This window comes from Pleurodeles waltl, chromosome 6 (genome assembly GCF_031143425.1).
Source record: "Pleurodeles waltl isolate 20211129_DDA chromosome 6, aPleWal1.hap1.20221129, whole genome shotgun sequence".
Classification (NCBI taxonomy): domain Eukaryota; kingdom Metazoa; phylum Chordata; class Amphibia; order Caudata; family Salamandridae; genus Pleurodeles; species Pleurodeles waltl.
Genome location: NC_090445.1, coordinates 613,194,004 through 613,220,238, shown reverse-complemented (window position 1 = coordinate 613,220,238; position 26,235 = coordinate 613,194,004). Strand labels below are relative to the sequence as shown.

Below are 26,235 nucleotides of genomic sequence, written 5' to 3'. Positions count from 1 at the left end.
ATAGTGTGTGCACATTTTGGCCAGCAGGGAATTATCAAAGTTGCATTTTGTGCAGATAGACAAAATCAGATTCTCCCGCACTACGTGCATATGCCTAGGTTGATAAATATTTTTTATCTGATTATGTGTATATTCTAGTTATATATAGTTCTTTCGAAAATATGTATTGCTACTATGTCATAACAATAAATTTACACACATACTCTTTAAACCTGTTTAATGTATATTTACTCCTGGTTTAAATATGTATATGTATGTACATATATGTGTGCATATGTGTGTGTATTCATGTGTCTATGTATGTGTGTGTGTGTGTATATATACATTTGTATATGTTATTCTATGCCTATCATGTTCATAGATCATAGGTCATTGCATAGCTCCTAGATAAGTTGTTATATTAGATACTAATCCCTGCTCTCATTTATCACACTTTGTCTACCCATCACCATATGTCATGACTCTATCAATCTATCCTCCATTCCCACTCTGACTCATCCCAAATCCATTCTACTACTTTCATCTCCTAAATAACCTTCCCTAAGCTCTTCCCTCCTCTTCCACATCTAACTCACCCAAACCTCAGTTTACTACCATGATCTCCCAAACAACCCTACTAGTCTCCCTCATTTATCTCACCTTTAACGCATCCAAAACACATCCTGTTTCTATGATTTCCCTAACCCTTTCCAAATACTCTTCCCTCCTCCATCCCTCCTTTACTCATCCCAATCCTAAATCCTATTACCATAAACTCCCAATTAACACTTCTGGATTCTTCCCTCCTCCACCCCTCCATTACTCCATTCAATCCAACTAACAAACTCACATATCCGCGGCTGAAATTAACTCATAATAATATTAAAACTGTACTCATATTTCCATATTCTAGTCCACCACTAATTCCTTTTGAGTTCTGGAGTAGCGTGCTACTCGCCAAAAAGTGCTTCAACACCTCGTCAGGGGTAGTAAGCGCTATATAAATACTATTACAATACAATACAATACAATACAATATGGAAATCTAAATGGTGCTCTTCCGAGAACAAGGTCTAAGATAACGCTGTGTCTTCTGACATTGCCGCTATTCTCCTTAATTCATGTTACCAATTTTGTGTTCAATCTATTTCCTTTCTTGATGTTGTTCATTTATAGTGTCACTCCATTATTCTTTATATTTTCTTTATTTCCATACCCTGCTTTAGCATCTGTTGAAGTTTAAAGATTCTTGTTTTGAGGAATGTATTATAGATGTATTATATAGCCATTTGGTGACAGTCACTATCTGTTTTGTTCTGCTTTTCCTTTGCGTTTCACTTCTATTGATTTTTTCATCTTGTTTACCTCTCTACGCGTCACAATATCATGAACTCAGTTTCTCTGCTCACATTTAGCATAATACTGTCCTATTTCCTTTCCGTCTCTTCTTATTGTCTCTTCTGTCGCGTCTGCCACTTGTGGGATTTAAGTTTGTCAATCTCATTTCATTTTTCTATCATCGCGTGGGCTCCTCAGTAAGAAGTGTTACTTCACAGCAGGAGAGAACAAGCATTGTTTCTCGCTTCAGTAATGTAATTGCAATGCAAACGAGAGCATCTTGAAAATTTAGCATGTGACATTGGATAATTAGGAGACCCTTACATAGGAATGTGATGTAACAAATCGATGCCTATTTTTACCATGTTCCCTGGCACACGTGGGTCACTGAATGACTGAGGTAGAGTCAAGGCCTTGGACCCCACAATGTAGCACAGTTGTGGGATATTCTAAGGCACCCAGAGTGTTCCAAGCGACACTCATTGTACATCCCACTTCTCCACGTGGTAGTTTCAGACTGTCCCACCAAAGATTCAGCTTGTTCATAGTGACACACTCCCCACAGTCTTTGGCTGCTAGTAGTGACCGTCTTGCTCAACCTCACGCTGCTACTCTTTGGGGCCACCACACACTGCTCCAGGTAAAATTCTGTCCCAAAGCCTCGCTACTGCAAGAGATGCCTCCCATCATGCATTCTAAAACTGCATCAATCGGTACATCTTGCTCACAGCCAGAGGCTCCTCTTGGCACTGCCCATTCTTGCAACACCTGAATGGTCCTCATTATACTACTACAATGTCAGGCTGTTTCAATTGACTCTTTGTGGCACAGCCCATAACAGTTGAGTGTGAGAGCCTAGCACAGCCTATAACTGCCTCAAGTGCTCGCATGTATCACGAGTGCATATTGCTCCAAATAGCACCAACGTACACCAAACTCTACAAGTGAAACGGTCTCACACGGGCCTAAAAAGTTCACAGAAGGAGTCTCCCACTGCCTTGGATTGCTCAAAGTAGCACCATCTCACACGGCCTCATACCTTTCCATGTGACATGTCTCATGTCTCCCATAACATGGACACGCCTCATGGGGGTTCTGTAGTCACTAACAGTATTAGACTGCTCTGACCACACACCTGAGAAGGTTCTGGTCTTTTCCAACTTATCAAAGATTCGCACCTGAAGTTACTTCTACTGAATCCACCTCAGAATTAGTCGAGTGACCGCTTTATACATCTTCATTTTGTGCAATACAAGTACAAATACATGTCACACATATATAAGTAAGAGTTTCATTCTCACAGAGCCTCAGAGTGCACCAAGTGTGAGCCTTTCACTGCACCAAAAACTGCCGCCAAGTGGTCCCTCTCCCACTGACTCAGACTAATCCAAGTTATTTGGGGTCACACACCTCTTGACTGTTCTGTGGGTTTCATTCTCTTAGAAACTAAGTAATATAGACTTTCCATCTTCAGACTGACCACCGTGATTCATAGCCACAGACTGCTCTGAATGATTCTCCGCCCCCCAGCCTCCTACGGCTTTGAGTGACTATCCCACCACCTCAAACTGAGTAATTAAGCCTCTCCCCAGACTACTCCAGACACCCAGACAGTCTCGCTTTCTTTTTGTTTAACTCTCTTACAGTCTCACACCGCCCTGGGTAATCTTTGACAGCCCTAGACTGTCGAGGTCATATAGTCTTTCAAAGCACTAGACTGCTCTAAGTGATGCAGCCTTCCACTCACAGCCTCACCCTGGTAGGAAAGACAGACACACACAGCTCTGAAGGGGGACAGTAAAGAACACTCTACAGCCTCTCTCTGCTTTTGATTCATCATCTGTTTATAAAGCCACAACTAAAGATTTGGCTCTAACATGCAGGAAGAATAAGTCTTCAAAGTTTGATTTACAGGGATGGATTTCTTCTCTGGCATCTACTGCACTATTAACTCACTGACTAGGCTAGACTGCTCCTTACACATGCAGGACCTTTGTCTTCTGTTCCTGACGGATGTGATGCTGATATAGTTTGGCACTAGAGCCCTGCATAGTCATTATTAAAAGACACATACTCTGGTGTAGACTCTGGCTATAGGGCTAACTGTAGATTGCGTCATTTCCTGTTTTTCTTATGTCTACAGTGACTGCGTAGTTCTGTCTCAAAGGAGAGGTCCTTCGAGCAGAAATGTCTTGTGAGAACTCTGATACTGAATGTGTGCTATGCGCGCTGCATTACCGGTGTCCACCGCACTACTTACCTGACAGGGATCGACCATGGGTGAAAGGTATACAAGCGTGTTTATAATTGTGTACAGATGGAAAAATGGTGGTCTCGCAATGAACAGTATCGCAAAAGTATTTCTTTCCATATGAACACCCACCCAAAGTAGCACATATAAAACTTGGTGTTCTCACAAAAATGTGTGTGTTTAAAAAAAAAAGAAAATAACTAAGCATATAGAGCCACCCCACTCAGCAATGACAAAACAGCACTTGTGCCTTGTAGAAGCTACTCCCTGACGTCTGCCAGACAAGGATTAGGTGAGCGTCACTGCCTCCAGTGAGACATACTCACATGTACAAAAATATTACGGGTGTCACGTGAGGAAGTGTCACAGTGTTGTATCTCAAGGCTGTTCTCACAATGCTCCACAACACCGTATCAATGATGTGATTCAGGCTTCCACTGTCACAAATGTTCCCACTTGTGACCAACATGCGACAGTTTGATTTGTTTATGCGTTGTTTGCTTTCTGCATCACTGCTGTGTAGATTGCTCAGATTTATATGACTTCCTGTACTGCATTCAAAGATGTCGTCTGTGTGCCACTATTTTGCTTACTAGCTTCTGATGGGCAACACAGCTTATTGAGTTACCTCCAAATCTGTACGCAGCAACAAAGGGGGCTCAGACTGATAACACTAGTATGCTACCTAGAATTGCAGTGTGCCACCCAACTCTGAACTCCTACTATACAGTATATGGTGGGCACTTTGTTGTAGCTACAGGTAGTGTTAAATTAATCCTGATTTTACTGGTGGATGTCGTACAGGCCTTGTGCTTTCCCTTTTGTGTTGTCAGTATCCTATGTCTGTGTCTCTTTGTTGCATGTGATTGTTCTACATCAGTTACCAGACCTTCTCAATGGTTAATCTGCATCTGTCTCATGTATGCCTGTTTTCTCTCATCGTTGTTCGTTTTCTACTTCCAGGTGACATCTACTTCAGCAACTTCAACCCTGCTGCTGTACCTCAGGTTTCTCTGCACCGCAGTCTGATTGTGTTGAGTTCCGCTAGCTGTTCAGTTAAATGTCCTTACGCTCTTCTTACCTGGACCAGAATCAAGTGTACAACTACAGGTCACCAGACGGACAACGCTCTATTGTGTTCATTCAGATGTTTGCAGAATTACAACACTCTGGGGTTTCTTTCAGCACACACAATTGACTGGGAAACACCTGGTGAATATTGTACATGGGCAAAAGGTTGAAATCCTTAATTATAGGTCGTGAGAAAAAACATGCTGTTTTATCTTGTTCATTGCTACATGCTCCCAAAAATGAACGATACCTGGAGACAAACCTAACAAGCACGATGCAATGCCACCTCCATACCTGGGCGAAAACCCAGAGGCACACAGTGCAAAACTGATTATGCCGCATTAACTGCAGAACTTGTATCTCTTTGACTTCAGGAATAAACTCTGCTGCCCTCCTCCACAGCAAATGTATTTGTGCTGGCAATCTTCCAGGTACACCAAGCCTCCTGATACCAAAACTCTGTCCTTAGTCATGGTAGTCCCACGTGGTAGACTTTCTTCTACCACTCTGAAGTTTCTCCTAAATACAGAGAGGCCTCATAACTCATGATGCACCGGTCTACTACTAACACACTAATACATCTCTACTCTTCACACCTAGTGTACTCACTGCACACATACCTGGTGCGGTCTGCTCCTTTTCAGCTTTTGCTTCAAAGTCTGAAGAAGTGAAACCTCTAGTGTGTGTTCACCGTCGGCCTTTCTGAGAATAGCGCTGGTGATGAGATGTGAAAACACTGCACACACCATCACAAGTCAAAATGTGCTGTGGGTAATTGATCTTTCAGTGCTTCCAGAAGGTAACAGCTTTAACCAAGCACACCACATCATGTGCTAGAGGAGGCTGCAGCCCCCACAGTCCATACCAAGGCAAGCATTGGCACGGGGCAAGGGAGAATTGGCAAATTCAAACCTCTGCACCAGAGCTTCTGTGCCTACTCCTCAAAATGTAATTGACAATAAATTGATGGGGGTGGTGACCGAGATTATAGAAGGACAGGAAGAAGCAGCATTGACCAATGAAGAGTGGCCTGACCGAGATTACCAATTTAATAAGAAACCCATCAAGAATTGCCTCTTGCGAGGGTATTCTCGCCCATCTGTACCTGTGGTTTTGTGGGAATGTGGATCCCCGTGTCTAGGAGTAGGTAAAGAGCATGGTTAGTTGATGACACTGTAAAGAATGAACCAAGAAACAGGAATAAGAGTCAAAGACGCGCCCTTGCACTGCTATCACTCTTTACTAAATCACTACTCTGAAACAGACAGTGTGACACACTCCACAGTGCTCGGTATCTGCTTCCTGAAGGGTGGGTGTGGGGGCATCACTGCGTGACTGTCTAATAAACCGTCCTGTAACAAGCAGAGCGACAATCTAACGTGCAGACTCCACAGAGCCCCCGTGTGGGGGGGAACTTTCATGCTTGGATCAACCTAGGGGGCACCAGCAAAGAGCTCGATAGGTTCCATGGCTTTTAGTGTTAGTCTGTTTTTTGGTGCCCTTATTGAGCGCTTTGTGCAGTGACATTTTACTGGCTTACATCATGTTTGTACAGCACTGCATACAATTTGGGTGTCTTAAATGAGAGTTACAATGAATGTTTACACTATTAAAACTTTAATCCTTGAAACACAGTCATAAGTGTTGAAGACACACTAAAGTCTATGCGGCATGTACACACACACACAGAGGCACGCACTACACACTGCCTTAAGTCCATGGTACACATGCACACAGTACACCCACCCCCACACACACAGTGTCGGCGGTCCTCTTTCTGCCACACACACAGGAGATGGCTAAAACACACACACACACACAGAGGCACAGAGACTGGAGAACTGACTGCTGACAAACACACAACTGTATGTCACACAGCTTGGAGATCACATTACACAGGCACTTAGCCTGAAGTTTATGGCTGTGCAGACATGCATTCTTGGCACGAAGGCAGAAGTCTATATTGCATAAATCATATTATGTTCAAAGAAACACAGGCGACCTACTTTCTCAGTTCAATTGAGCATGTTGTGGAATTCCCTACCCACCCAGATAAGGAAACTAGAAAACCATCTTGCTTTTTGGAAGGCCATAAAAACATGGCTCTTCACCTTTTTTTTTGTTTCTTAATACCTAGGCAGTACTAAGAAAACTACATGAAACTAATAACCTACGAGGCACAACAGGATGCTGTTTTTTACAGACAAGAACTCATAATGACAGTCAAGAACGAAATAACTTTTCAGGTAAAATATTGCTTCATGAAGTACGATCTATCGTTCACGTCCTCTTTAACACTGAGCAAGCAAACGAACAGCGATACACCAACAGACCACGTGTCAGGACCTGACGTACCTCACCCAGCTCTTCCCATCTAGGTCAACCACGCGCATCTAAGACCAAATATGCATGTCCCCTGTAATCACTCTGGACAGAGTCCAATAACACCAGGCTAGTGTCAGCTAGGCGCTATACAAGTGACACTTAACATGGACCACAGCACTTGGATCTCATGGTGTGCAAATATACATCGCAGAACTAGGCTTAAGCCAATCAACCGCGCACAGACACTCATCACACAACACACTCTCTCTCCCTGTTTACCGGCACCCCCCCCCCCCCCCCCCCAGGTCACCCATGAACCCCGTGACCAGATTCCAACACCATGTGCTTTCTGTAGTGGCACAGACACTCTTCCATGGGACAATTGTCAAACAGCCTTCACTGCGCTATAAATGTGCCATCGATGAACGATCACCTTAAATCACCCGAGGGGGAGGCCCAGCCCGTCACACTGGACACCGCCTTGGGGCGCCCCCCGAATCCCCAGGGCGGCTGCCTTGAGCTCACAGACCCGCCGGCCATCCCTCCATGTATTCTGCATGGTCTGGCTGCCTCACCAGCCATGGGTCGAAATCACATTATCTCTGGGTTTGTGCCTCGCAGCCCAGTCGCTGGCTTGTCCAGAGCGGAAATGTTCGCCTGGTCAGTTATTTGTGTATTCAGACAGCCAGGCCTGGCTCTCATCAGAGAGAGACGCGGTGCCTGCTCTCTAACACAGTCTTTTAACTAAGGACTGGGGTATACATAGTCAGTGGAGAGGAGGTGAACTCGGTCCCAGCTACTCTGTCTCTCTCAGATCCAGCTGTTGCCACACTCACAACAGCAGTTCAAGATGAGCTTCACAGGCTTAGTGCAGAGCATGGCGCCTCTTGTTAAGCTCCTCCACTGTGTAAAGTCATTTAACTGAATGTTTCTCGAGGTAGCATCTTATTTTCGACACCGGAGCTCAGAAACAGATAAAGGAAAACCTTGCTTATTGTTTCCTAGATGTACTACCTGAAAATCAAGCTCCAACTCACAGAAAATGAGATTAAACGAATTCATTTGCCCACTGCAGGCGCATAAAAACTGCAGTTTGGCTTTACGCTGGGTCAGCACAGCCCATCGTGATATACCCCCCGGGGCTGTATTTAACTGAAGGTGCACGGTCCATGCTTTCAGTGCAGCCCACCTCTAACTAGGCGCACCAGGCGCAAATAGGAACAGTGCACCCCATTAATGGCAATGCACTGGCCCCAGGGCAGCCGCGGTCTTGCGCTGCCCATTAGGGAAAGTTGGACGGGCTGCTTCAAGCAGCCAGTATGTCTTTCTCAGGGCAGATGGAATCTCGTCTGCACTTTCAAGGGGGCAGAGATCCCCTGCAGGTGAGTGCGGTGAGTGACTACACCCACCTGCAGTTGGAAGTCTGGGGAGATCTGGGACCCATTAGAGCCCCTTTCAGAGTGAGAGATGAGCGGGGGTGTACTGACCATGCACTTCCTCTTTGTGGCATACAATCAGTGCCATCCTGACTGCCTCTCTGCCTCTGCGCCAATGTCGGTAATATAGCTCAGGCAGAGAGGCAAGGGTTCCCCTCATTTGTAAATGAGAGAATGCCCCTGTTGGATTCTGTGCTACATAAGTGCTGGCGCTATATGAATTACAGCAACTGTGGCCCCTTCTGCAATACCAAAGTGCCCCGCGTGTGCAGACATCATGGGAACGTGCCCAGGGCAATTTATGGAACATGGACCTTGATGTCCTGGTTCCCCGAGTCACTCCTTCGCTCCCCCCATTGCACTTCATCCCCTCCCTAGTGTTACCCGTGCCTGACCTCTTTCTCCCTACCTCTTTGTCAAATGCAGCTCCCAGTCAATCTAATTTTCTCTTTCTCTCTCTTTCTGTATCTCTCCCTCGTTCCTTCCCATAAGCAGCTCTTTCTTTCCCTGGTACCCCACTTTTTAAATCGGTTGTTCATGCTCGTCTAACCACCCACTACCTGCAGATGAAACTCTATCTGCTTTTCTCCTGAAGTACCTCACAATGCTTTTATACCCGTCCTCTTCCCCAAGCAGTTTCCTCCCTCCCATATTTTCTCCCCTTTCACCCCTGCCTCAAGCAGCTGCTTCTCTCCCTTCTTCTGTCCTTGTCAACCCTTTATTCCCAAGCATCTCTCGCTCACTCTCTTGTCCTCGCGCTCTACTTCGGCTTCTTAGTAATAGTTAACTTACATCCCTTCCTTTTCTCTTTCCTTGTTCTGCCCTCAAAATATTCTCATACTTTTCATACGACCTACACCACTCTAATCTCTTTCCAGCATTTCCTGTTCTGTGCACTGTGATGAGGCACGCGCTCTCCGGACTCAGCGGTGTCCGCTTCCCGCTCTACACCCACGTTTGCCCAAGACACAGTATCACTCCTCCCGAACCCTCACTGCCCATCTCTTTCTCCCACCCTGCCCCACTCACTGGCTCCCGCCTTGTAAGCTGAAGCTCCCCCTCTCAGGTCAGCACTTGCCAGAGCTCTTAAGCCGAGACTGGGAGCCTGAGAGCTGCATAAGAGGAAATACATTAAAGCAGACAAGCAAGAAAGTGCACTAATGCAGAAGCCGGAGGAGTCTGTCACGAGGACTACAACAGGGCAAGTGCCAGGACTACTTACAATGAAAATGCACAACACAGGAGATTTAAAGCAATATTTCAAAATACACACATCGCTGTCTCCCGATCCCCCATGTGCTACTACCTCCTGTTCTCGGATTCCCATTGACTTCATCTGACTCTCCATACTCTAACCTCTGATCTCTTTATAGTTCCTTTGAGCTCCCTTTAGTTCATTTCAGTTTATTTCAGTTTCCTTGCACTGTTCTCTGATATTCCTATAGGCCATCTCATCTACGTACATTACAACCGAGTTCCCATGCTCTGCTGTATGATCTCTTTATGGTTCTGAGCTCCTTTTAGTTCACTTGAGTTTGCATACCTTGTTTTCTTGCAGTAGTTCATCCAACCTCAGTATAGCTCACGTGTGTTCCCGTGCTCTGCCCTCTGATCTTCTTAGAGTTCATCTGAGCATTCTTTAGTTCACTTTAGTTCCCTTGTTCTATTATGTTTTCCCTTTAGTTCACCTGTGCTGCCTTTAGTTCAATTGAGTTCTGCCCTTTGATCTTCCTTTATTTCATCTGAGCTCACAAGTGATGCTCTCAAACCTTTTTGCAGTTTGAGCTCCTACACACAGCTCTCCGATCTCTCTGTGGTTCATCTGAGCTCTGTTTATTTTACATTCCCTTGCACTATTCTCTGATCTCCCTATAGTTCAGTTGAGTTCCCATGCTCTGCCCTTTGATATCCCTGCTACCAAAGCTATCTGCAGTTGAGGGGAGGTCCTAAAGCTTGGGCTCTGATCTCCCTATGTTAGAGCAGAGCTCCCACTTTCTGCTCCCTTAGCTTCATCTAGATCACTTGCGCTCCCTTACACTGCTCTTCTATCTTCCAACTGTGGGGATGTTTCCATGTGCTGCTCTCCAATCTCTTAGTGGTTCACTAGAGATTTGATCCACCGCTCCACAATCTTCATTGTGCAACTGAGTCACCAACAGTGAATGTTACCAATTTGCCAAACTCACAAGTCCTTTCCGCCCCCAAGCTGATGTTATACATCAGTGGCACTTCCATTAGTTGTGTGGCAATGGTGCTGCACAACCCCATCTCTCATCATAAAACATTTTCCTGGAAATATTAAAGCACAAGACCTCCATCTGGGTTTCCGATGTGAGGGAGGACAGTAAAATCCATGTGCAAAATATTACATGTATCACAATGATCCTCCTCCTAGCATGTCGCCCCTCGGTCACCAGTTCTGCACGACACAGTAACCAAACTCTTTGGCTCACAATTTCCCTATAATCTGTTTTATGCACCCATGAAGAGGCAGAATGCCTGTAGATGTGCAGACCTGTGGGCTGGGAGCTCCCAAGCATGCACCACGCCGTGTACTGGTTCCAATAGACCAAGTGTTGGAGTGCTGGGCAAGGGGCAGCGCTTAAGATGGCAGCAGCTCCCAGGTCCTGCCCGGCTATGGTGGGCAGCGGTTTGGTGTGTTAATGGATCTGCTGCTGAGAGCTGAATGATGTAGACCACAGGTTCTACCACTGCAGGATCGACCTTAGTAATTTCGAAAATGACAAATGAGATTGACTACAATAACAACTGATATTACTTCAAATAATTCAGTTTGATGCAAGCTCTGAGCAGTCCATAGTAGGGTGCTCCTAAGAGGTTCAGTCTCCAACAATGAGCGGAATGGAAGATGCTGCCCTCCCCCATGAGGGACTGCTGCCAGACTGACGGCATGGGCGGACCCCCCACCCTGCAGATGCTCATTCATCTCCAGTAAGAGGGAATGGCAGGAACCAAGCAACCATCTCCACAGAAATATTCACTTCCCTCGAAGAAAATGGGAATCGTGCAACATATTCCTCAGATTATCGCAGCTAGCAACACATAGAATACAACGCAAAGGTACCCGAATAACCCCTCAATAACAGACGCAAGGTCCCTGAAAACCACCCTCCAGAGAATCCACGCGGCCAGTCTGTGCAGCAGAGAATCAGAGCGACTGCCCAAGAAATCACTCTCCGAATAAAACAATCATGTACCATCCAGCATTCAAGGGCAATGAAGGGGACAAGCCTCCCAACTGACTGAGCAGACTCCAATACAAATCACTAAGCAATGCATTCAACAGTCAACAGGATTACGGTGTTAATCTCTAGCAATCGTTCTCTGCCACTAAGACATTCATATTTCAATAACTCAAAAACAGTGATCATTGTAAAAACCGACTACTGCCATTAAAAAAATCAAATAAAGGTTTTAGCATCCAAAAATAAAAAGTGTTCAGAAAGAGGCTGAAAGATGAAATAGTCCTAACATATTAAGGCTCTGACTACCAATTAATTTCACAGTCAAGAGATCATACACTAGAAATACAGATCCATCTTTTCTATGTATTAATGTGGGTTTTGGTGCATTACAACTGTAAACAACAGAACACAATACTGCAAATAACCAAAATGTAACATGTGGCAGCATCCCACAGACAAGAGTGGCTGCCATCGGAGGATACCTCTACACATTATTCCAAGGGTTACAAGAGGCCTAGTGGGCCTGTGGGATATGTCCGTTTGACCTAACGAAGGATGTGGGTGGAAATGATGTCTTGAGTCCATTTGCATACTTTGAGCTCTTGCAGATCAATTTTGATATAAGGGATATGGGTTCTAAACTCATTTTAACTAAGTCCATCCTATACAATATGTCTCACCCACAGGTCCCACTGAGGTACCAGTAATGAAGCATTCATCTTCAAGTTGGAACATCCCCATCTATCTATGGTTAGTACGCTCCCCCATTAGTGGTACCCTAGTCCCAGACACACACCCCAGCCATGCACCCCTCTTAATATGATTCTGCCTCCCGCAGGTTAAAGGTCGCAGACATTAACAATAAAAAGAAAGGGCCTTGGAAAGACTCACCCAACATCTGACTGAAGAGGAGCTGCTCCAGGTCCCCCAGGACCGTCACCACCAGCTCGGGGTCCACCTTCAGGAAGGCCTTGTCATCCTGGCCCTTCCCAGATGCCAGGTTCTGGTTCTGCTGGGCCTTCGCTTTGCTTGCCAGAATGTCATCCTCTGACTTCACGTCGTCGGCCACGCACGCGTCGGGGGCCTTGGTGAGTGGCTTCACCTCGGCGTACGGCCCTCGGGGGATCCGGCTGGGCTTGCCAATACTGGAGGAGGACGGTGCCAACGGGGGCTTGCCCAGGCCAGGGGCTAGCTTGCCCTGGAAGAGGGAGTGCTCTGACTTGGAGAGAGTCTTGGAGATAGTGGGGCCATCGCGCAGCTTAGGCGCTCCGCGGCCGTAGCCCTGGGCTGCCTTGGACATGTCATCGCACCACTTGGGCTCGTACAGCTGCATCTTCTTCTCGGCGTCGGTCATGAAGGACAGGTTGGTCAAGGACTTCTGCTTGCGCAGGTTGGAGCTGGGGGGCAGCTTCGTGTCCATGCTGCCTGACTTGAAGACGCGCAGCTCGCCCGCCCGCTGGATGCCGGGCGCCTTGCCCCGCTTCTGCATCATGGCCTTGGTCTCAGCCGCCGGCTTCTGGTAGCCCTTCAGACCCTCAGCCCCGTCCTCGGCATTGTGGCTTCCCTTCGGGTTGGTCCCAAGCATCCCTCCTGCGCCGCAACCATTTAAAATCCCGGCGTCCGAGGCATAGGAAAAGAAAAATAAAGAAGATAGCACAGCAGGTGGAAATGGAGAAGAGAAGAGGGGAAAACACAAAATCAAAAAATAAAAATGGGAACCAAGTCAAAAGCACAATCACAAGCCCTGCTGTCTAAGCAAAGGGATAGGTCGTGCAGTGGCTGTCGCTACTGCAGATCTGCAGGGGGTGCGGTGGTGCACGGTCGCAGTCAATGCAGCTGTGCACGGATGGGCTGGTTGCTGCAGCTGTGCACCGGGGGCGTGCTGCATCCACTGCAGCGGGCACGGGGGCAGGCTGCAGCTAGTGCAGCTGTGCACAGTGGGCTGGCTGCAGCCCGGGCTCTGGTGGGCTCGCTGCAGCAGGACCAGCCCCTGCTCTTAGCATCCTGCCCGCCCGATGAGCACCGAGGCTGCAGAGACCTCCCCCTTCCCTCTGCCTGCCTCCAAGATGCTACACTTCGAGCGAGAGGGGAAAAAAGGCTATTCTATTCTAAGCGGAGGGGGAGGTGTTCGTGCGCGTGTGTGAGCGAGCGAGGGGGGAGAAGGGACGCACACCGTGTGTAAATGGAGGGAGCGGGTCTGAACGCGCGTGAAGGGAAAGAGCAAAGGAAGGGAAGAGATTATCTGTGCGTGTGGAGAAAGTGAGCGACGAGGCGGGAGAGAATGCGAGACTGCGTGTATGGAAGGATTGTGTGTGGGCGTGTGTGCGTGGAGAGAATGGCGGGCTCGGGAGAGAGAAACGGTGCGTCTGTGGAGGAAGGAGTGCGTGCCCGCAAAAAGGGAGAGTGAGGCAAGAGAGAGCCCGTTCCCCAATGGAAACAAAATAAGTGTGATGGAAGGAATGAGATCGTGTCACTGCACGTGTGTGTGTGTAACAAGAGGAATTACGAGGGAAGTGACTGAGTGTTTAGGGAGGGAGGTGTGCGTTCGAAGAGACAGTGAGTGAGGGAAGCGAGGCTGGGGATAACGAGACGATGTATTAGTGTTTTTTTGTGATCCGAATGTGTGCTCGTTAAGACCCAGCAATGGAAACCCGTGAGGGTGTGTGAAGCCCGGGAGGGGGTGGTAAGATGTAGGTATGGGTGTGTGCCTGGGCAGAGAGACTGCACCTGGAGGTGTGTTTGCCCGTGTATGCAGCGAGAGGGAGGGTGGCTGAAAGGCATTTAGAGGGGGGTTGTACGTGGCGGGATCGGTTGAGCAAAATGAGGAATAATGTACGTACGTAGAGGGAGCGCTGAGAGAAGATAACAGGAGAAGGAACGAGAGGACATAGAGATGAGAAACAGTAAATGGAGGAAGGAGTTTTTATAAGAAGAGAAGGAAGAGGCCGAGAGACTATGTGCTTATTTCCAAGACACATGAGCGAAAAGGGGGGCTTTTTATATTCATGTGTAGAATTTGTTGCAGCGGAGAGAAGAGGTGTGTGTGTGTGTGTGCATTACATACAATAAATATCGTTAAGAAAGAGACAATGTGGCATTTTAGTGAATGTTCAGAAAATATGGGGTGTGAATATAGTGGTGTGTGTTTAGTAGGTGTTTGTATGTTGGGGGCAAGCACACATACACATAGATACTGACATTAAATAAGAGCAAGCATGTTCATCTAGTGAGCTTTTTCAGTGCATGTAGTCACCCACTGACTCCCCTGTCTCTCTGCTCTGTTTTTGCACCTGCTATACATTCATTGGAGACTCACCGCTCACTTACTGAAATTGTCCTGATGTTGAGATGTGTTTCGAGCATTTATTAGCCTTACAGTGAAGAATGATGTTATTTGTCCACTTGGAGTTCTTTCCAAAAAAGTCTATTCTCCTGCCTCTTGGTGTGCAGCGACCCTGCGCCTGGATTATAGTTGGTATCTGAACCACACTTAGGGGCTGATTTAGAGTTTGATGGACAAGTTAATGCATCATAAAGGTGACAAATATTCAGTTCCCCCTTATTACACGAGCATTGTAGCATAGTGCACTTGTAATAAGGCGGATGAGATATAGTCACTTCTGTGACAGAGTAAACCCTCCCCCAAACTTTAAATCATGCCCTCTGATATTTAAAAGTCTTGTATCTCCTCTTTACTTCCTCTCCCCCAACCACACAGAGTTAGCCATTGTATTACCTTTCCTGACACTAGTGGTACCGGCATTTGACTAGCTAGTCCACCTCCACTGGATTTTATTTGTCTGCTTCTAAATGTGGTCTTCAGTTCACATAACACCCCCTTCCAGGCCTACCAACGATTTGTCTTTTGATAACCTATCTTACTCTTTTCTGCTGTTGCCACCCCTCTGCATGCACTCCCAACATCTCTCGCCCTGCAAGCCAGGCTTTTTGGAAACAGTGACATTGTTGAATGACAAGAATAATTTTTTGTGACTATCTTGAATGCTATTTTCACATTTTGCAACGAAGTGTCTTTAACCAAAATGCGCAGGCTAAAGAAGACTGCATGAAATCATAGCTGTGGTTACAGTTTAAATAAATTCTTTAACGTTTTTCTGTCCTTCTCGTGTATCCACTCTGCTGCAAATGTTTCTGTCATTTGCAATCCAGTGCACCTCATGTGATCATTATGTCTACCATTTTCATTGCTTTGTTATTTTAAATTTGATAGCACTCTTCTGTTTGTATTGTGCATATAAACCTTGCCTGGAGAGGTGAAGCATGCCATTCAGTTTTAGATTTCATACAATAAATCCTCCACGCAACAACAACATTGGTCTCTCCTACAACTCCCCTTGGGCCTGAGGTTTACATTGTGAGGGGTGCACAGTAAAAAACGTAGTGCACCATGTCAGTATGTTGCTATGGCACCCACAAGAAGCAACTAACTTGTACATGGACATTTGTGTCTCAATTGCTGCCCAAATTGGGGATTTTGGTTGTTACAGCACCCAGAGCAATATATAGACTTATGGTTTGCAGGGCTATAGTTGTAAGCTCTTTATAGATGAGGAAGTAGAACAATCATGCTTTCTCCATCTCCACAGTGCAGTAGTGCCTTATTTAGGCCCTTTCAAGATGTTATCCGATATTCGGGGTGCCAGATGTTAAGTATACAGACTTCCCATTGAAACAATCCCATTAATCCACCTTTGTTAAAATGTTTATCTGTTTTGAGGAACCAGTCTGCACTTTGCATGTGTCAAAAAAAAAAAGGTAGCCATTCTCAGGGATCCAAGATTATCAGGAGTTTGCCAGTAAAGTGCTTGCAAAGTCATTTCACGATCCCTCCATACTGGATTTCCTAGGATACAGAGAGCTAGGCAAGCATCCTTAAGCCAAAAATCAGGACAGGGTCTGCCTCACAGCAGCTCACCTGAGGTCTATTGCTGACCTCCTGAAAACAGGACCAGTGTCATAGTACTTGTCCAAACCCCTGACCCAAGAACGGTACTGCCAGGGGACTCGCCAAAGGTGCCCAAGGTTCTCAGCAAGGTGCTAAGGAAATTAGTGCCACATATCTGTGATTGGGTATCCCAATGTTGACATTTGCTGAAGGTTCCTGATGTTGCAACTTTGAAGTGGCATAAAATAGGTTCTTGGTGAAGTAAAGTATAGACTATTGAGTTCGAGACGTTTACTGAGTACTCCGGGGCTGAGTTTCTTTCCTTTTTTGACTGCCATATAGTTTTTGGACACTTAAACTCGTTTTTCTGAACAATTCTGAGATATTAGGTTACACGTTTTGAAATTTGTCTTCATCCTCCCTTACATCCCTTTTTGATCGACCAGCTACCGGAAAACCAACCATTTAGTTATATATTTTATTAAACCAATCCGAACTTTACCTTTTCCTAGGAAGAAGGACCCTTGAAATACGCTCTGATCCTTCATACAATTAGGTAGGATGTGAATTTTCACACCCTTCTGTCCATCTGACCTGAAGTATTGCAGAAAACAGCTTTGAAATAGTTGGGTTCCAGTTCTGATCCCGTGACATCACCTGGTCATGAGTCAGAACTCAAGAGTGAACTCCACTCCTTGGCCACGTGTTGCCTTGCACACAATCAATCCCTAACTTGGTTCTGCACCCGGTTCCCCCACCAGATGCACCAAGTTAGTGAAAGAGTTTTTGGGGTGAAACAATGTCATAAAAGAACTGACTGGCATTGCAGTAAACCTTTTCACCACACTACCTTGATGTTATTCCAGAGTCCAAGGGCCACGTGACTTTATTACATTTGTCTGGCACGATCGTCTATAAAGAAATCAAGCAGTACTTGGCACTGTTACCCTCCCATTCGTTGTATCATCTGTTTCTAGTTATTTCTTTACAACTGAAGTTGTCAAACTCTTCTACTCTTCCAGTATTTTATCCACTTTGTATGCGCCTATGTTTTTCTATTCATTCTTGGACACACATTAATGACTTGTATTCCTGAAACCTTCCAAAGGCGTGAAGTTGTGTGTTGAGGATACGCATGTTCTGCAAGTGATTATTTTATTGTCTATTTAGTTCAAACTTTAAACATGGAACCAAATACCTCTCACTCCACATGCACAACTTTCACCCAAACAGATAAAAAATCTTCTAAACAGTGAAAAATCAGTAGGTCACGAAAAGTTAGGTGCAAAGGAATAAAACGCAATAAGGTAGGTAGTGTGTTAAGGGATGCTGTGTGTGTTACATTTAGATGTCTATTATGCTTGTGTATTGTCCTGTTACATGAGTGGACGGTAAATGTGAATTGAATTGTGAGCGGTTGGTGTGCTGTCTCAGTGGAGTTAAAGAGAGTGATGTAAAGTTTGGCGGATGTGGAACATCCTCCCAAACCGGAAGATGTCCTTCCCACCCCACTTAGAATGTATAATGGATTATACATTCTGAACAGGGCGGACAGAACATCCGACAACTGTTGGCAGATATTCTCTATTCTCAAAACTCGAAATAAAAAAATAAGTGTGCTGGCGAGGGCAGGTGAATGTTAGGTAAAAAAGGGGTGAAGGCAGATGGCCACCGTCTGTAAGGTGAGGTATGTTTTGTATGTGTGCTTGTGTAGAAGAGGAATATATTGTATGTGTTGAGTGTAAATATTTGTGGTGTGTGTTTGGTTTGGAGTATGATGATGTAAAAAGTTTATATACACAGGTTAGAAACAATACTTTTTATGGCTAAAGGTCAATATGTAGTGCTCTCTTGGCACTTCACAGGGTTTTTTTTCCCAGTAGGACACAAACCTCGGTGCACTCTCACTAATGAAAGTATCCTAAACTTTAGGTGCAATTCGAAAGCTGAATATTGACAATGTTCACTGGTGAGGGCTCTCTAATGAATAGACACCTTCATCCAAGTGAGGTCTCACTACCAGGTGGACAGAATATTCCATGTAAGTTCTCATTAATTACGTGGTACTATTTTTCATGAGATAACACACCGATGACAGGTCATGATAATCCCAGCATGGCTTCACAGATACATATTTTTAATGCTCATGGTGAGATCACTAATGAGATTACCAAATACTCTAGATGAGATCTCAGTTATGTGTGACACTACACTCCAGGTAAGGTCTCAACAATGAGTGCACATAATACTCCATATGGGAATCTCCCTCACGAAATGGATGGATAAAACATATCCAAACACATTGGACACGGGGAAGAGAGAATGTGACGATAAACAGAGGAAACTGCAGGAAGCAAGCTACTGAGGGTGTGGGAGGGAATTAAGAGATGAGCATTTTAGGGAAGTGAGCTGCCGGAAAGCAAGAAATGGGAGAGAGGAGCAGCAGTATGAACTTGGTAAAAGATGAAGAACGAGAAGGGGGAAAGAAAGAGATGAAATAAGTTAAAGGGGAAAAGTGTAAGACTGTGAGAAAGAAAGGAGTAAAGGATAGATGGGAGACAACATGAGACAGGGAAATAATAAAGGAATTAAGAGTCAAGGCCACAGATGGTGTGGTAAGATAAACACGTGTAGTAACATTAGGTTTGTTGCATTGTTGTCTACATAATCGCAAAATACCTCTGTATTTTTTGATGTAGAGATGTGGTTTAGAAGCCACTGTTTCTTTAGGTGAGTTACTCGATTTTTTATTTTGTTAATTATAATTAAAAAATACATCATAAAAAAGCAATAATGTTAAGAAATGTCATAAAACCTGGCAAAACGCTAACCCTTCCCATGCTACTACGCCTACACTTTTGCCTATCCTAAACACAACATTTATCCTTAACCTATTTGGCTACCCTAATCCCAAAACTAACTTTAAACCCCGCCCTATTTAAAAACATTACCCTGCTCCTTATTTCATCCCTACCCCATTTAAAATTTTCAGAATGTCGACTACTTATGGAGATCTAATGATCTTTATTTTTCCATTATTACCTTTGTTCGTTTTTGGACTTATTGTACTATTTGTTCATGATTTCTTAATTATCACATAATGCTCTTTCGACACAAGTAGATCTCTATAATTATCCTTTTTGTTTCAAATGTCATCTAGATATCTCCCCATTTGTAACTACAGGTAATCTGTAATGGGCCTGTTTTTGAGCCGAGGATACATTATAATGGCCTCCTTTCGCAGCCTGAGATAATCTCTGGTGCTCTTCATCTGAAGCTTATAAATAATAGTCTGCAATTTGTAAAATAACCCTGTTGTTTATATGTATAGGTACATAATGATGGTCTTTGTTTATTAAGATGCTTTGCCCTTCTGGACTCTGTTTTCCTATAATATAAATATAGCAGAAATATTCTGTAGTGGACCTTATTGCTCTTTAGTATTGAAAAATAGTGATTTCTGTTTTTCTGTCATCATCGATAATGTGAGAATCTTCCAAAATGGCACAAATGTGTTTGCCATTTGTGGTATTTGGCAGTTTCCACCTGTGTAAACAATTATGCAATAACATGCCAATTCTAAAGGAATAGACCAGAAATTCTGGTCTCTCTGGTGTGCACAAAGAAATCCAGCCCATGGTAGAATTAACACCTCCTCCAAAACTGGGTGCATTTCAAGTGATCTCTTTCACTGCATTAGCTGTGTTATTCTCACTAACTCAAGAGTCACCTGGGAAATTATGATATTATCTTCACCAAACTACGAGCTGGATGAATAAAGGGGATTTAAAAGCTCAAGACCCACCTGAATAATATTAGGATCATCATCAGGCATTAAAACCAGCTGAAGAATGGCTGAGTCATCATCATATGAGTAATGTTTTCACCAGCAACTACTTAGGACTGACAGGCTACTCACTTTTCACTGCTAGTGTTTATTACATTTATGCCTACATCATTGCAGCTATTTAACTACAAGGTAGGTTTCCATTTGGAGGAAAGTTAGTTCTGTTCTCATATTATGATTTTTTATAGCTATAGTCCGCCATCACCAAGCATATTTCCAAAAAAGTAAATGAAATTGAATTTAGGGACAGAGACAGGCTGAAAATAGACAGTGCCCTGGATAAATCTCTTGCAAAGGGTTTATACAACCAGCCACACTTGTAAAATGTAGTTATTTTATAGTAATTCAATGTATAATTCCTCTGTATTCTTAAACACAGTTTTTCAGTTATTCATTGTTTAGAAACTAACTAATACCTTTAGTTCATTAGGAAAATTCTGAATATGCTAAATGTACTATAGAATTATATATTGTAACACTGCATTTAATACACACTTTCTCCTGGTGTATGCATTTTTAAGGTGATGGGTGTGAGTACTTGTGATATTATTTTCTGATATAAAAAATTACTTTGATATGAAGGGAGGCAATCTGGTTTCAGGGTTAAATTGCCCCGATAATCTGCCTTGGATCTTTTTTCAAATATTGCGTGATTCTGGACAGATTACCAGATTTGTTGGTGCCTAACCATTCTGGTATAATATAATGCAGTGTCAACTCCCCCAATTCACCTCACTGTTCTGTGTAAATCTCTGAGGCACTCCTGTTACACTAACATTCTCTGCAAAAGCTTTCGATCTGGTCAATTGGGAGGTGCTGTTTTTTTGCTTAAAAACATTTGGCTTCCATCCCCAGTTTGTCAAGGGGCTCAAGCTAAGATAATGGTAAATTCCTACCTCCTGGGATCAGTAGCTATCGAAAGAGGGACCTGCCGGTCCACAATTTTATTTACCTTCTTCTCAGAGCCTCTAGTGACTAGGATCTGGGCTAACCTGGCAATTGAGCCTCCTGTTTCGGGCATGGCCAAGTTCAAATCGTTCACAGATGACATTGTTTTTTATCTGATGCCGGATAAAGAGAAAATTCAGAAGGTGTTGGATGAGTTCAATCAGTTTAGAAGCTTAGGAGGCTACAACTCAATCACAACAAACCTAAGCAGCTCCTCTTTAATACTCCAGCTACTAATCTTCCTAGCCTCTTGCAACCGCAAGCCCATTCTCAAAGTCCGATATGTTGTTTAGGCATATCTGTGACAAACAATTACTCTCAGCTTTTTCAATTAAATTGTGTCTTGATGTTCCATAAGATCAAGGGGCTACTCGATAGATGTGCACTTCTTCCGTTAACACTGGTTGGCAGATTTGCTCTGATTAAAATGTTTATTTTGCCACTGCTTTTGTTTCCTTTTTCGGATGTTACCGTCAACATCAATAAGAGTTACTTGAGAGGTCTGGATTCTCTTATTAGACAGTTTGTCTGGAATAGAAAGGCTCCAAGGGTAAAATATCCTGTACTTCAGTTAGATATTGCACAGCGTGGGATGGCTCTTCCCCACATTCAGACGTACTATGAGGCAGCCTTGTTAGATTTATTGTCGAGAGCATTGGATGGAAAAGGAATGATTGTCCTTTTTTGGGATAAAATGTTGCAGGATGCTGAAACCCGGCTCCCAGTTTCTATTAAGGCTCCAAAATTCCAGAAAGGTATAAGATGCTGCAGGATTTAAGTGCTCCTTTCATAAATATATATTGTTCTAATAAAACTGCAGTGGGTCGCACATTTCTTACACTACAGGAAGCTCGGTATGCCGGTCTGTCAATCTCTTCTTCTCAGGTTAGTTATCGGAATTCTTGCAGATTAAAGGAGGTGGGGAACTTTCTCTTACGGGATAAATGTATTACATGGCAAGAGATCTGTTCTCTGTGTGGTGATCACTGTTAATGATTTTCTTTGGACTATCAGCAGAGTGTCCATTTTTGAGGTCCCATTATCAGGAAGGTGTCAAGCTATTCATCCAGTCTTATGTTCGTTTTTTAGGTATAAACTCCAGGGCATCAGCAATTGGTATAGGCTTCTATGCAACTAAGGGGCCCAGCAGCGTTTGACTAGTTTTCTAGGGAAAAATTGGTTAGGCACTCAGTGTCGTCTTTCAGAGGAGGATTAGCAGACTATGGGGGTTATTACAACTTTGGAGGAGGTGTTAATCCGTCCCAAAAGTGATGGTAAAGTGACGGATATAGCACCAGCCGTATTACGAGTTCCGTAGGATATAATGGACTCATAATACGGCTGGTGGTATATCCGTCACTTTACCGTCACTTTTGGGACAGATTAACACCTCCTCCAAAGTTGTAATAACCCCCTATATCTCTAGTGGACCATAAGGCTTTACGGGTGGCAAACTTTAAAAAGATATCCTACTTTTCCCGATGGATGGCCTCATAAACCTCTCCCACTAACCATAGATTGTTTCCTTCAGTAGAGGGTTGATGCTTTTGGTGCACTCACAGGGCGCTGTGGCTATTGTCTACTCTTGTCCCATGCTAGCGCACTTTTGGCAGCAGCTCTTCGCCTCTTTGAGTCGGAGCCTCAGTGTCTGTATAGACTTGGAATTTTCATGGGTACTGTTTGAGCTTTCCAAACAGCGACAGTGCTCTACAATTGGGAAGTGGGGACAGAAATGTTTGTCAATTGAATTTTCCATAGCCCATGCCTTGATCTTGCAATTGTGGCAAACTAATAGGGTTCCATTATATCATGACTGGTTGAATAAAATGAGTAGAACAAAGAAGTTTTAGGTGGCCTATACAAACCAGGTAGAAGGCTTAAAGAGATTTACCACCTCTTGGCACTATTTTTATGTAATAGTGGGATAATTTTTTCCTAGTATAATCTATTGGGTTTGAGTGAAGCCCCTGCTTTCCAATACAATACTTAAGATGCTGGAGTTTTGCCCAAAACTAGCAAGTATACACTTTCTAAACATCATGGGTTCTGGGTATGAATTCGGCTTTATTGGATGTTTGTTTTTGTTTTTAAATGTTTCTGATATTTTATTTTCATAATCAATATTATAGTATCTTTGCATTTTGTTATCTTTTGATATCTTATATTGATGCTATGTTGGACTTATTTATTTGTCTCCTGACTATTCTGATGCAAAATGTGCACAATTTGCAACTATTACTTTAGTCTGGGGAGGGATATTCATTTTGCAATTATTTCTTTACTTGGGATTTTATAACGTGCTTACACTTTATTATGTTCTTATTTATTGGGTTATTCTGAATTTAGGGTTAGGATATATTTTGGGATCTGGGAAGTTATAGCACCTCTGTATTTTTCTACATTTCTGATAATTAATATTTATGCCATTCTGGACCCAGTTATTTGTCTTCCGACTCTCCTAATGTGAAATATGCACAATCCTTGCTTGCTGTTGTAGGCTGGGGACAAATGTTTTTCTCCATTGGTGTTTCGGGGTTTTATAGTGTGCTTGCACTTTATTGTGTCCCCGATTATCTGTTTATTTGGGATTTCATACGACCGCTGCACTTTACTATCCAGGTTTGCCTGTTTAGTCTGGTGATGAACAATTGAATTCTGAATGGACTTTATAATGCGGTGTTTTTGTCCAAATTTATTATGTTTTAACTTTGTATTAACTATAAATCTGCTCTATAAAAAAAATAAACCATTCAAAGTGTAAAATAAACAATACTGTCTTATTCAACTCAAGATGGAAGATGGGAATATTTCACAACCATTGTGGTAAAAAAATATTCCTATAATTCATATTGAGCTGGATGTCATTGCATTATTGATTTTACGTGTAAATGGTTAACAAATGAAAAAGCATGTGTTCCCTTCAAAAGACAGTCTTAGCTCTTTGTGTGCTTAGTTCACCATTCACCAATAACATATTATTGTGATTCATCTTTAAATATAATAAACTAAGAATATTTTTCGTGAGACTGAGTGAGGATCTACTGAGAGAGTGTAGGATAAATTACATTAGCTTGCTGTTGTATGTTTTCTCATAAGAGAGACTGGTGCATTGGTTTAGATTAAAGAAGGTGAATATAGATATTGATATTGCCCTAATTTGAGAACTTTGTTTTTAGAACCTCTTTGTATAAAGGCTGGGGCAGGTATGGATCACAACTCTTTGCAGAGAAGCCTAGTTGGTGATCGGGTGTTATCGTGCCAAATGACTGAACAGGTTCTTCACAATTAATCTGTTATTGTGAATTTGTTTTCGGTGGAGGAATATACAATTAACATAATATGGCTGATTGTTTTAATATTATCCTTATATAAGTTAGGCACCATCATGCACCACATTAAAAGTCTGGCATTGTTACTAGGACAAGGTTTTCAGGGGTGGCTATCCCTTGTTCTTTGGCATCCAGAGACGTTGTGATGTTACTATATTGCACATGACAAATTGGTTTGCTTGAGAGGAAGGCACTGAAAAATGTACTACATACACATACATATGCCTTCAGCAACACAATATGAGGCAAACAGTAATACCAAACAGCTTGACGAATTGCAAGTTATTTATTAGAAAGTGACTGATAGATGAATAAAACTTGGTCTTCACACTACTCGCACTCTTGGATGTCCCACTTGCAAATCTCACCCCTCCTAAACATGAAAGTGAAATGTTTGGTTGTATAGGTGTAGTCAGTTTATATGGATGGATATTTGGACACATAAAGAAATAAAGGAATATGTGCACGTTTTGGTGATCAATGGGGCCATCATCAGGTTGTTTACCCAGAAATGGCCTAGTAACAGTTAGTTTACCCCTGGCATGTGCAGGATAACAGTCTCCCTGGGCCTTTACCTGGCTACTCCTCAACCACAGAGAGCACTGATGGTTCAGTGCTTCTGCCAGACCTAAAGCCTTTTTGAAAGGATTCTAGGACGTTGTGTGGTTCAGTATGGTATTGTGTTGTTAGAAAAGTAATTTCTCCAATAACTTTGACCAATATAGGAAAAATTAAACTAGCTGAAAGGTATTTAAATTAGTGGGGTCTCTAGGGATAATGCCTGTACATTAAGACAGGTTGAATGACATTAGTGATGCGTCGAAACAGAACAGACCAAGATCATATATCCAATGAGCTTGTCCGATCTAGTGGAGAATCGGGGGACTGCATAATCTGATAGTCGTAATTAGGTCACCTCTTGAGATGGCGGTAAAGTATGTGAAAGCAGAATTTCCTGACCATGCTAAAACTAATACATCTATCCAGTCAGAGGCAGAAATGGATTCAGCGCAATAATTTTATTAGAAAAAAAAGAGGCTAGCTCCTTACAGAATTTGGTGGAGAAATAAGTATTATTATGCATAGTAATGGGCAATTTTGATTAATTACATAAGAAAAAGTCTTGGCCAATGCAAGAATTCTGATTTGACCTCTTCTGTGTGTATTCCTCAATTTGAAAAAGAATGGCTTTTAGTTCATTTTAATAAGCACTTCTCAATCACGTATTGGCTTGTCTAGTTTCTAGTTTTAGTTGGCGAAAAATGGAGAAAAACATAAACAAAATTGTGGCTAAGTGAGGTTTTCTTAAGCTGCATAGGAGAAATTGGGTTAAGCCATTATGCAGGATGTAAGTACATTTTGTAAAAATGTCATCTAAAAATATTTTCCCCTCCAGAGTAAAACATTGCTTGAGATGTTGACTAGAATGAGCATCCAATATTTCTGGGTTTGTGTCTTGCAATTCTTTGTTTGTCGAGGAATGTTATACAAGACCTTAGGATCACTCTGGGTAAATCAAGCTTAAATGAAATTAGATAATGGTTAGATCAGGCAAGAGTTGCATTACCATATGATAAATGCATGCAATAGGGGTGAATA

At 43.3% G+C, this 26,235-nt stretch overlaps 1 protein-coding gene across 7 annotated transcripts in view; it reads right to left on the bottom strand.

Annotated features, from left to right (window-relative positions):
• NAV1 (neuron navigator 1) overlaps nucleotides 1-26,235 on the bottom strand; it is a 950,201-nt gene that overhangs the window by 589,450 nt on the left and 334,516 nt on the right. For 6 of the 7 annotated variants that reach the window (XM_069238908.1, XM_069238909.1, XM_069238907.1 and 3 more), the window contains one exon: nucleotides 12,498-13,196. The exons of the other annotated variant lie outside the window; for it this stretch is intronic. In XM_069238908.1, coding sequence (XP_069095009.1) covers nucleotides 12,498-13,196 — 699 coding nt within the window. The remainder of the gene's footprint in view (nucleotides 1-12,497; nucleotides 13,197-26,235) is intronic. 7 annotated transcript variants of the gene reach the window in all.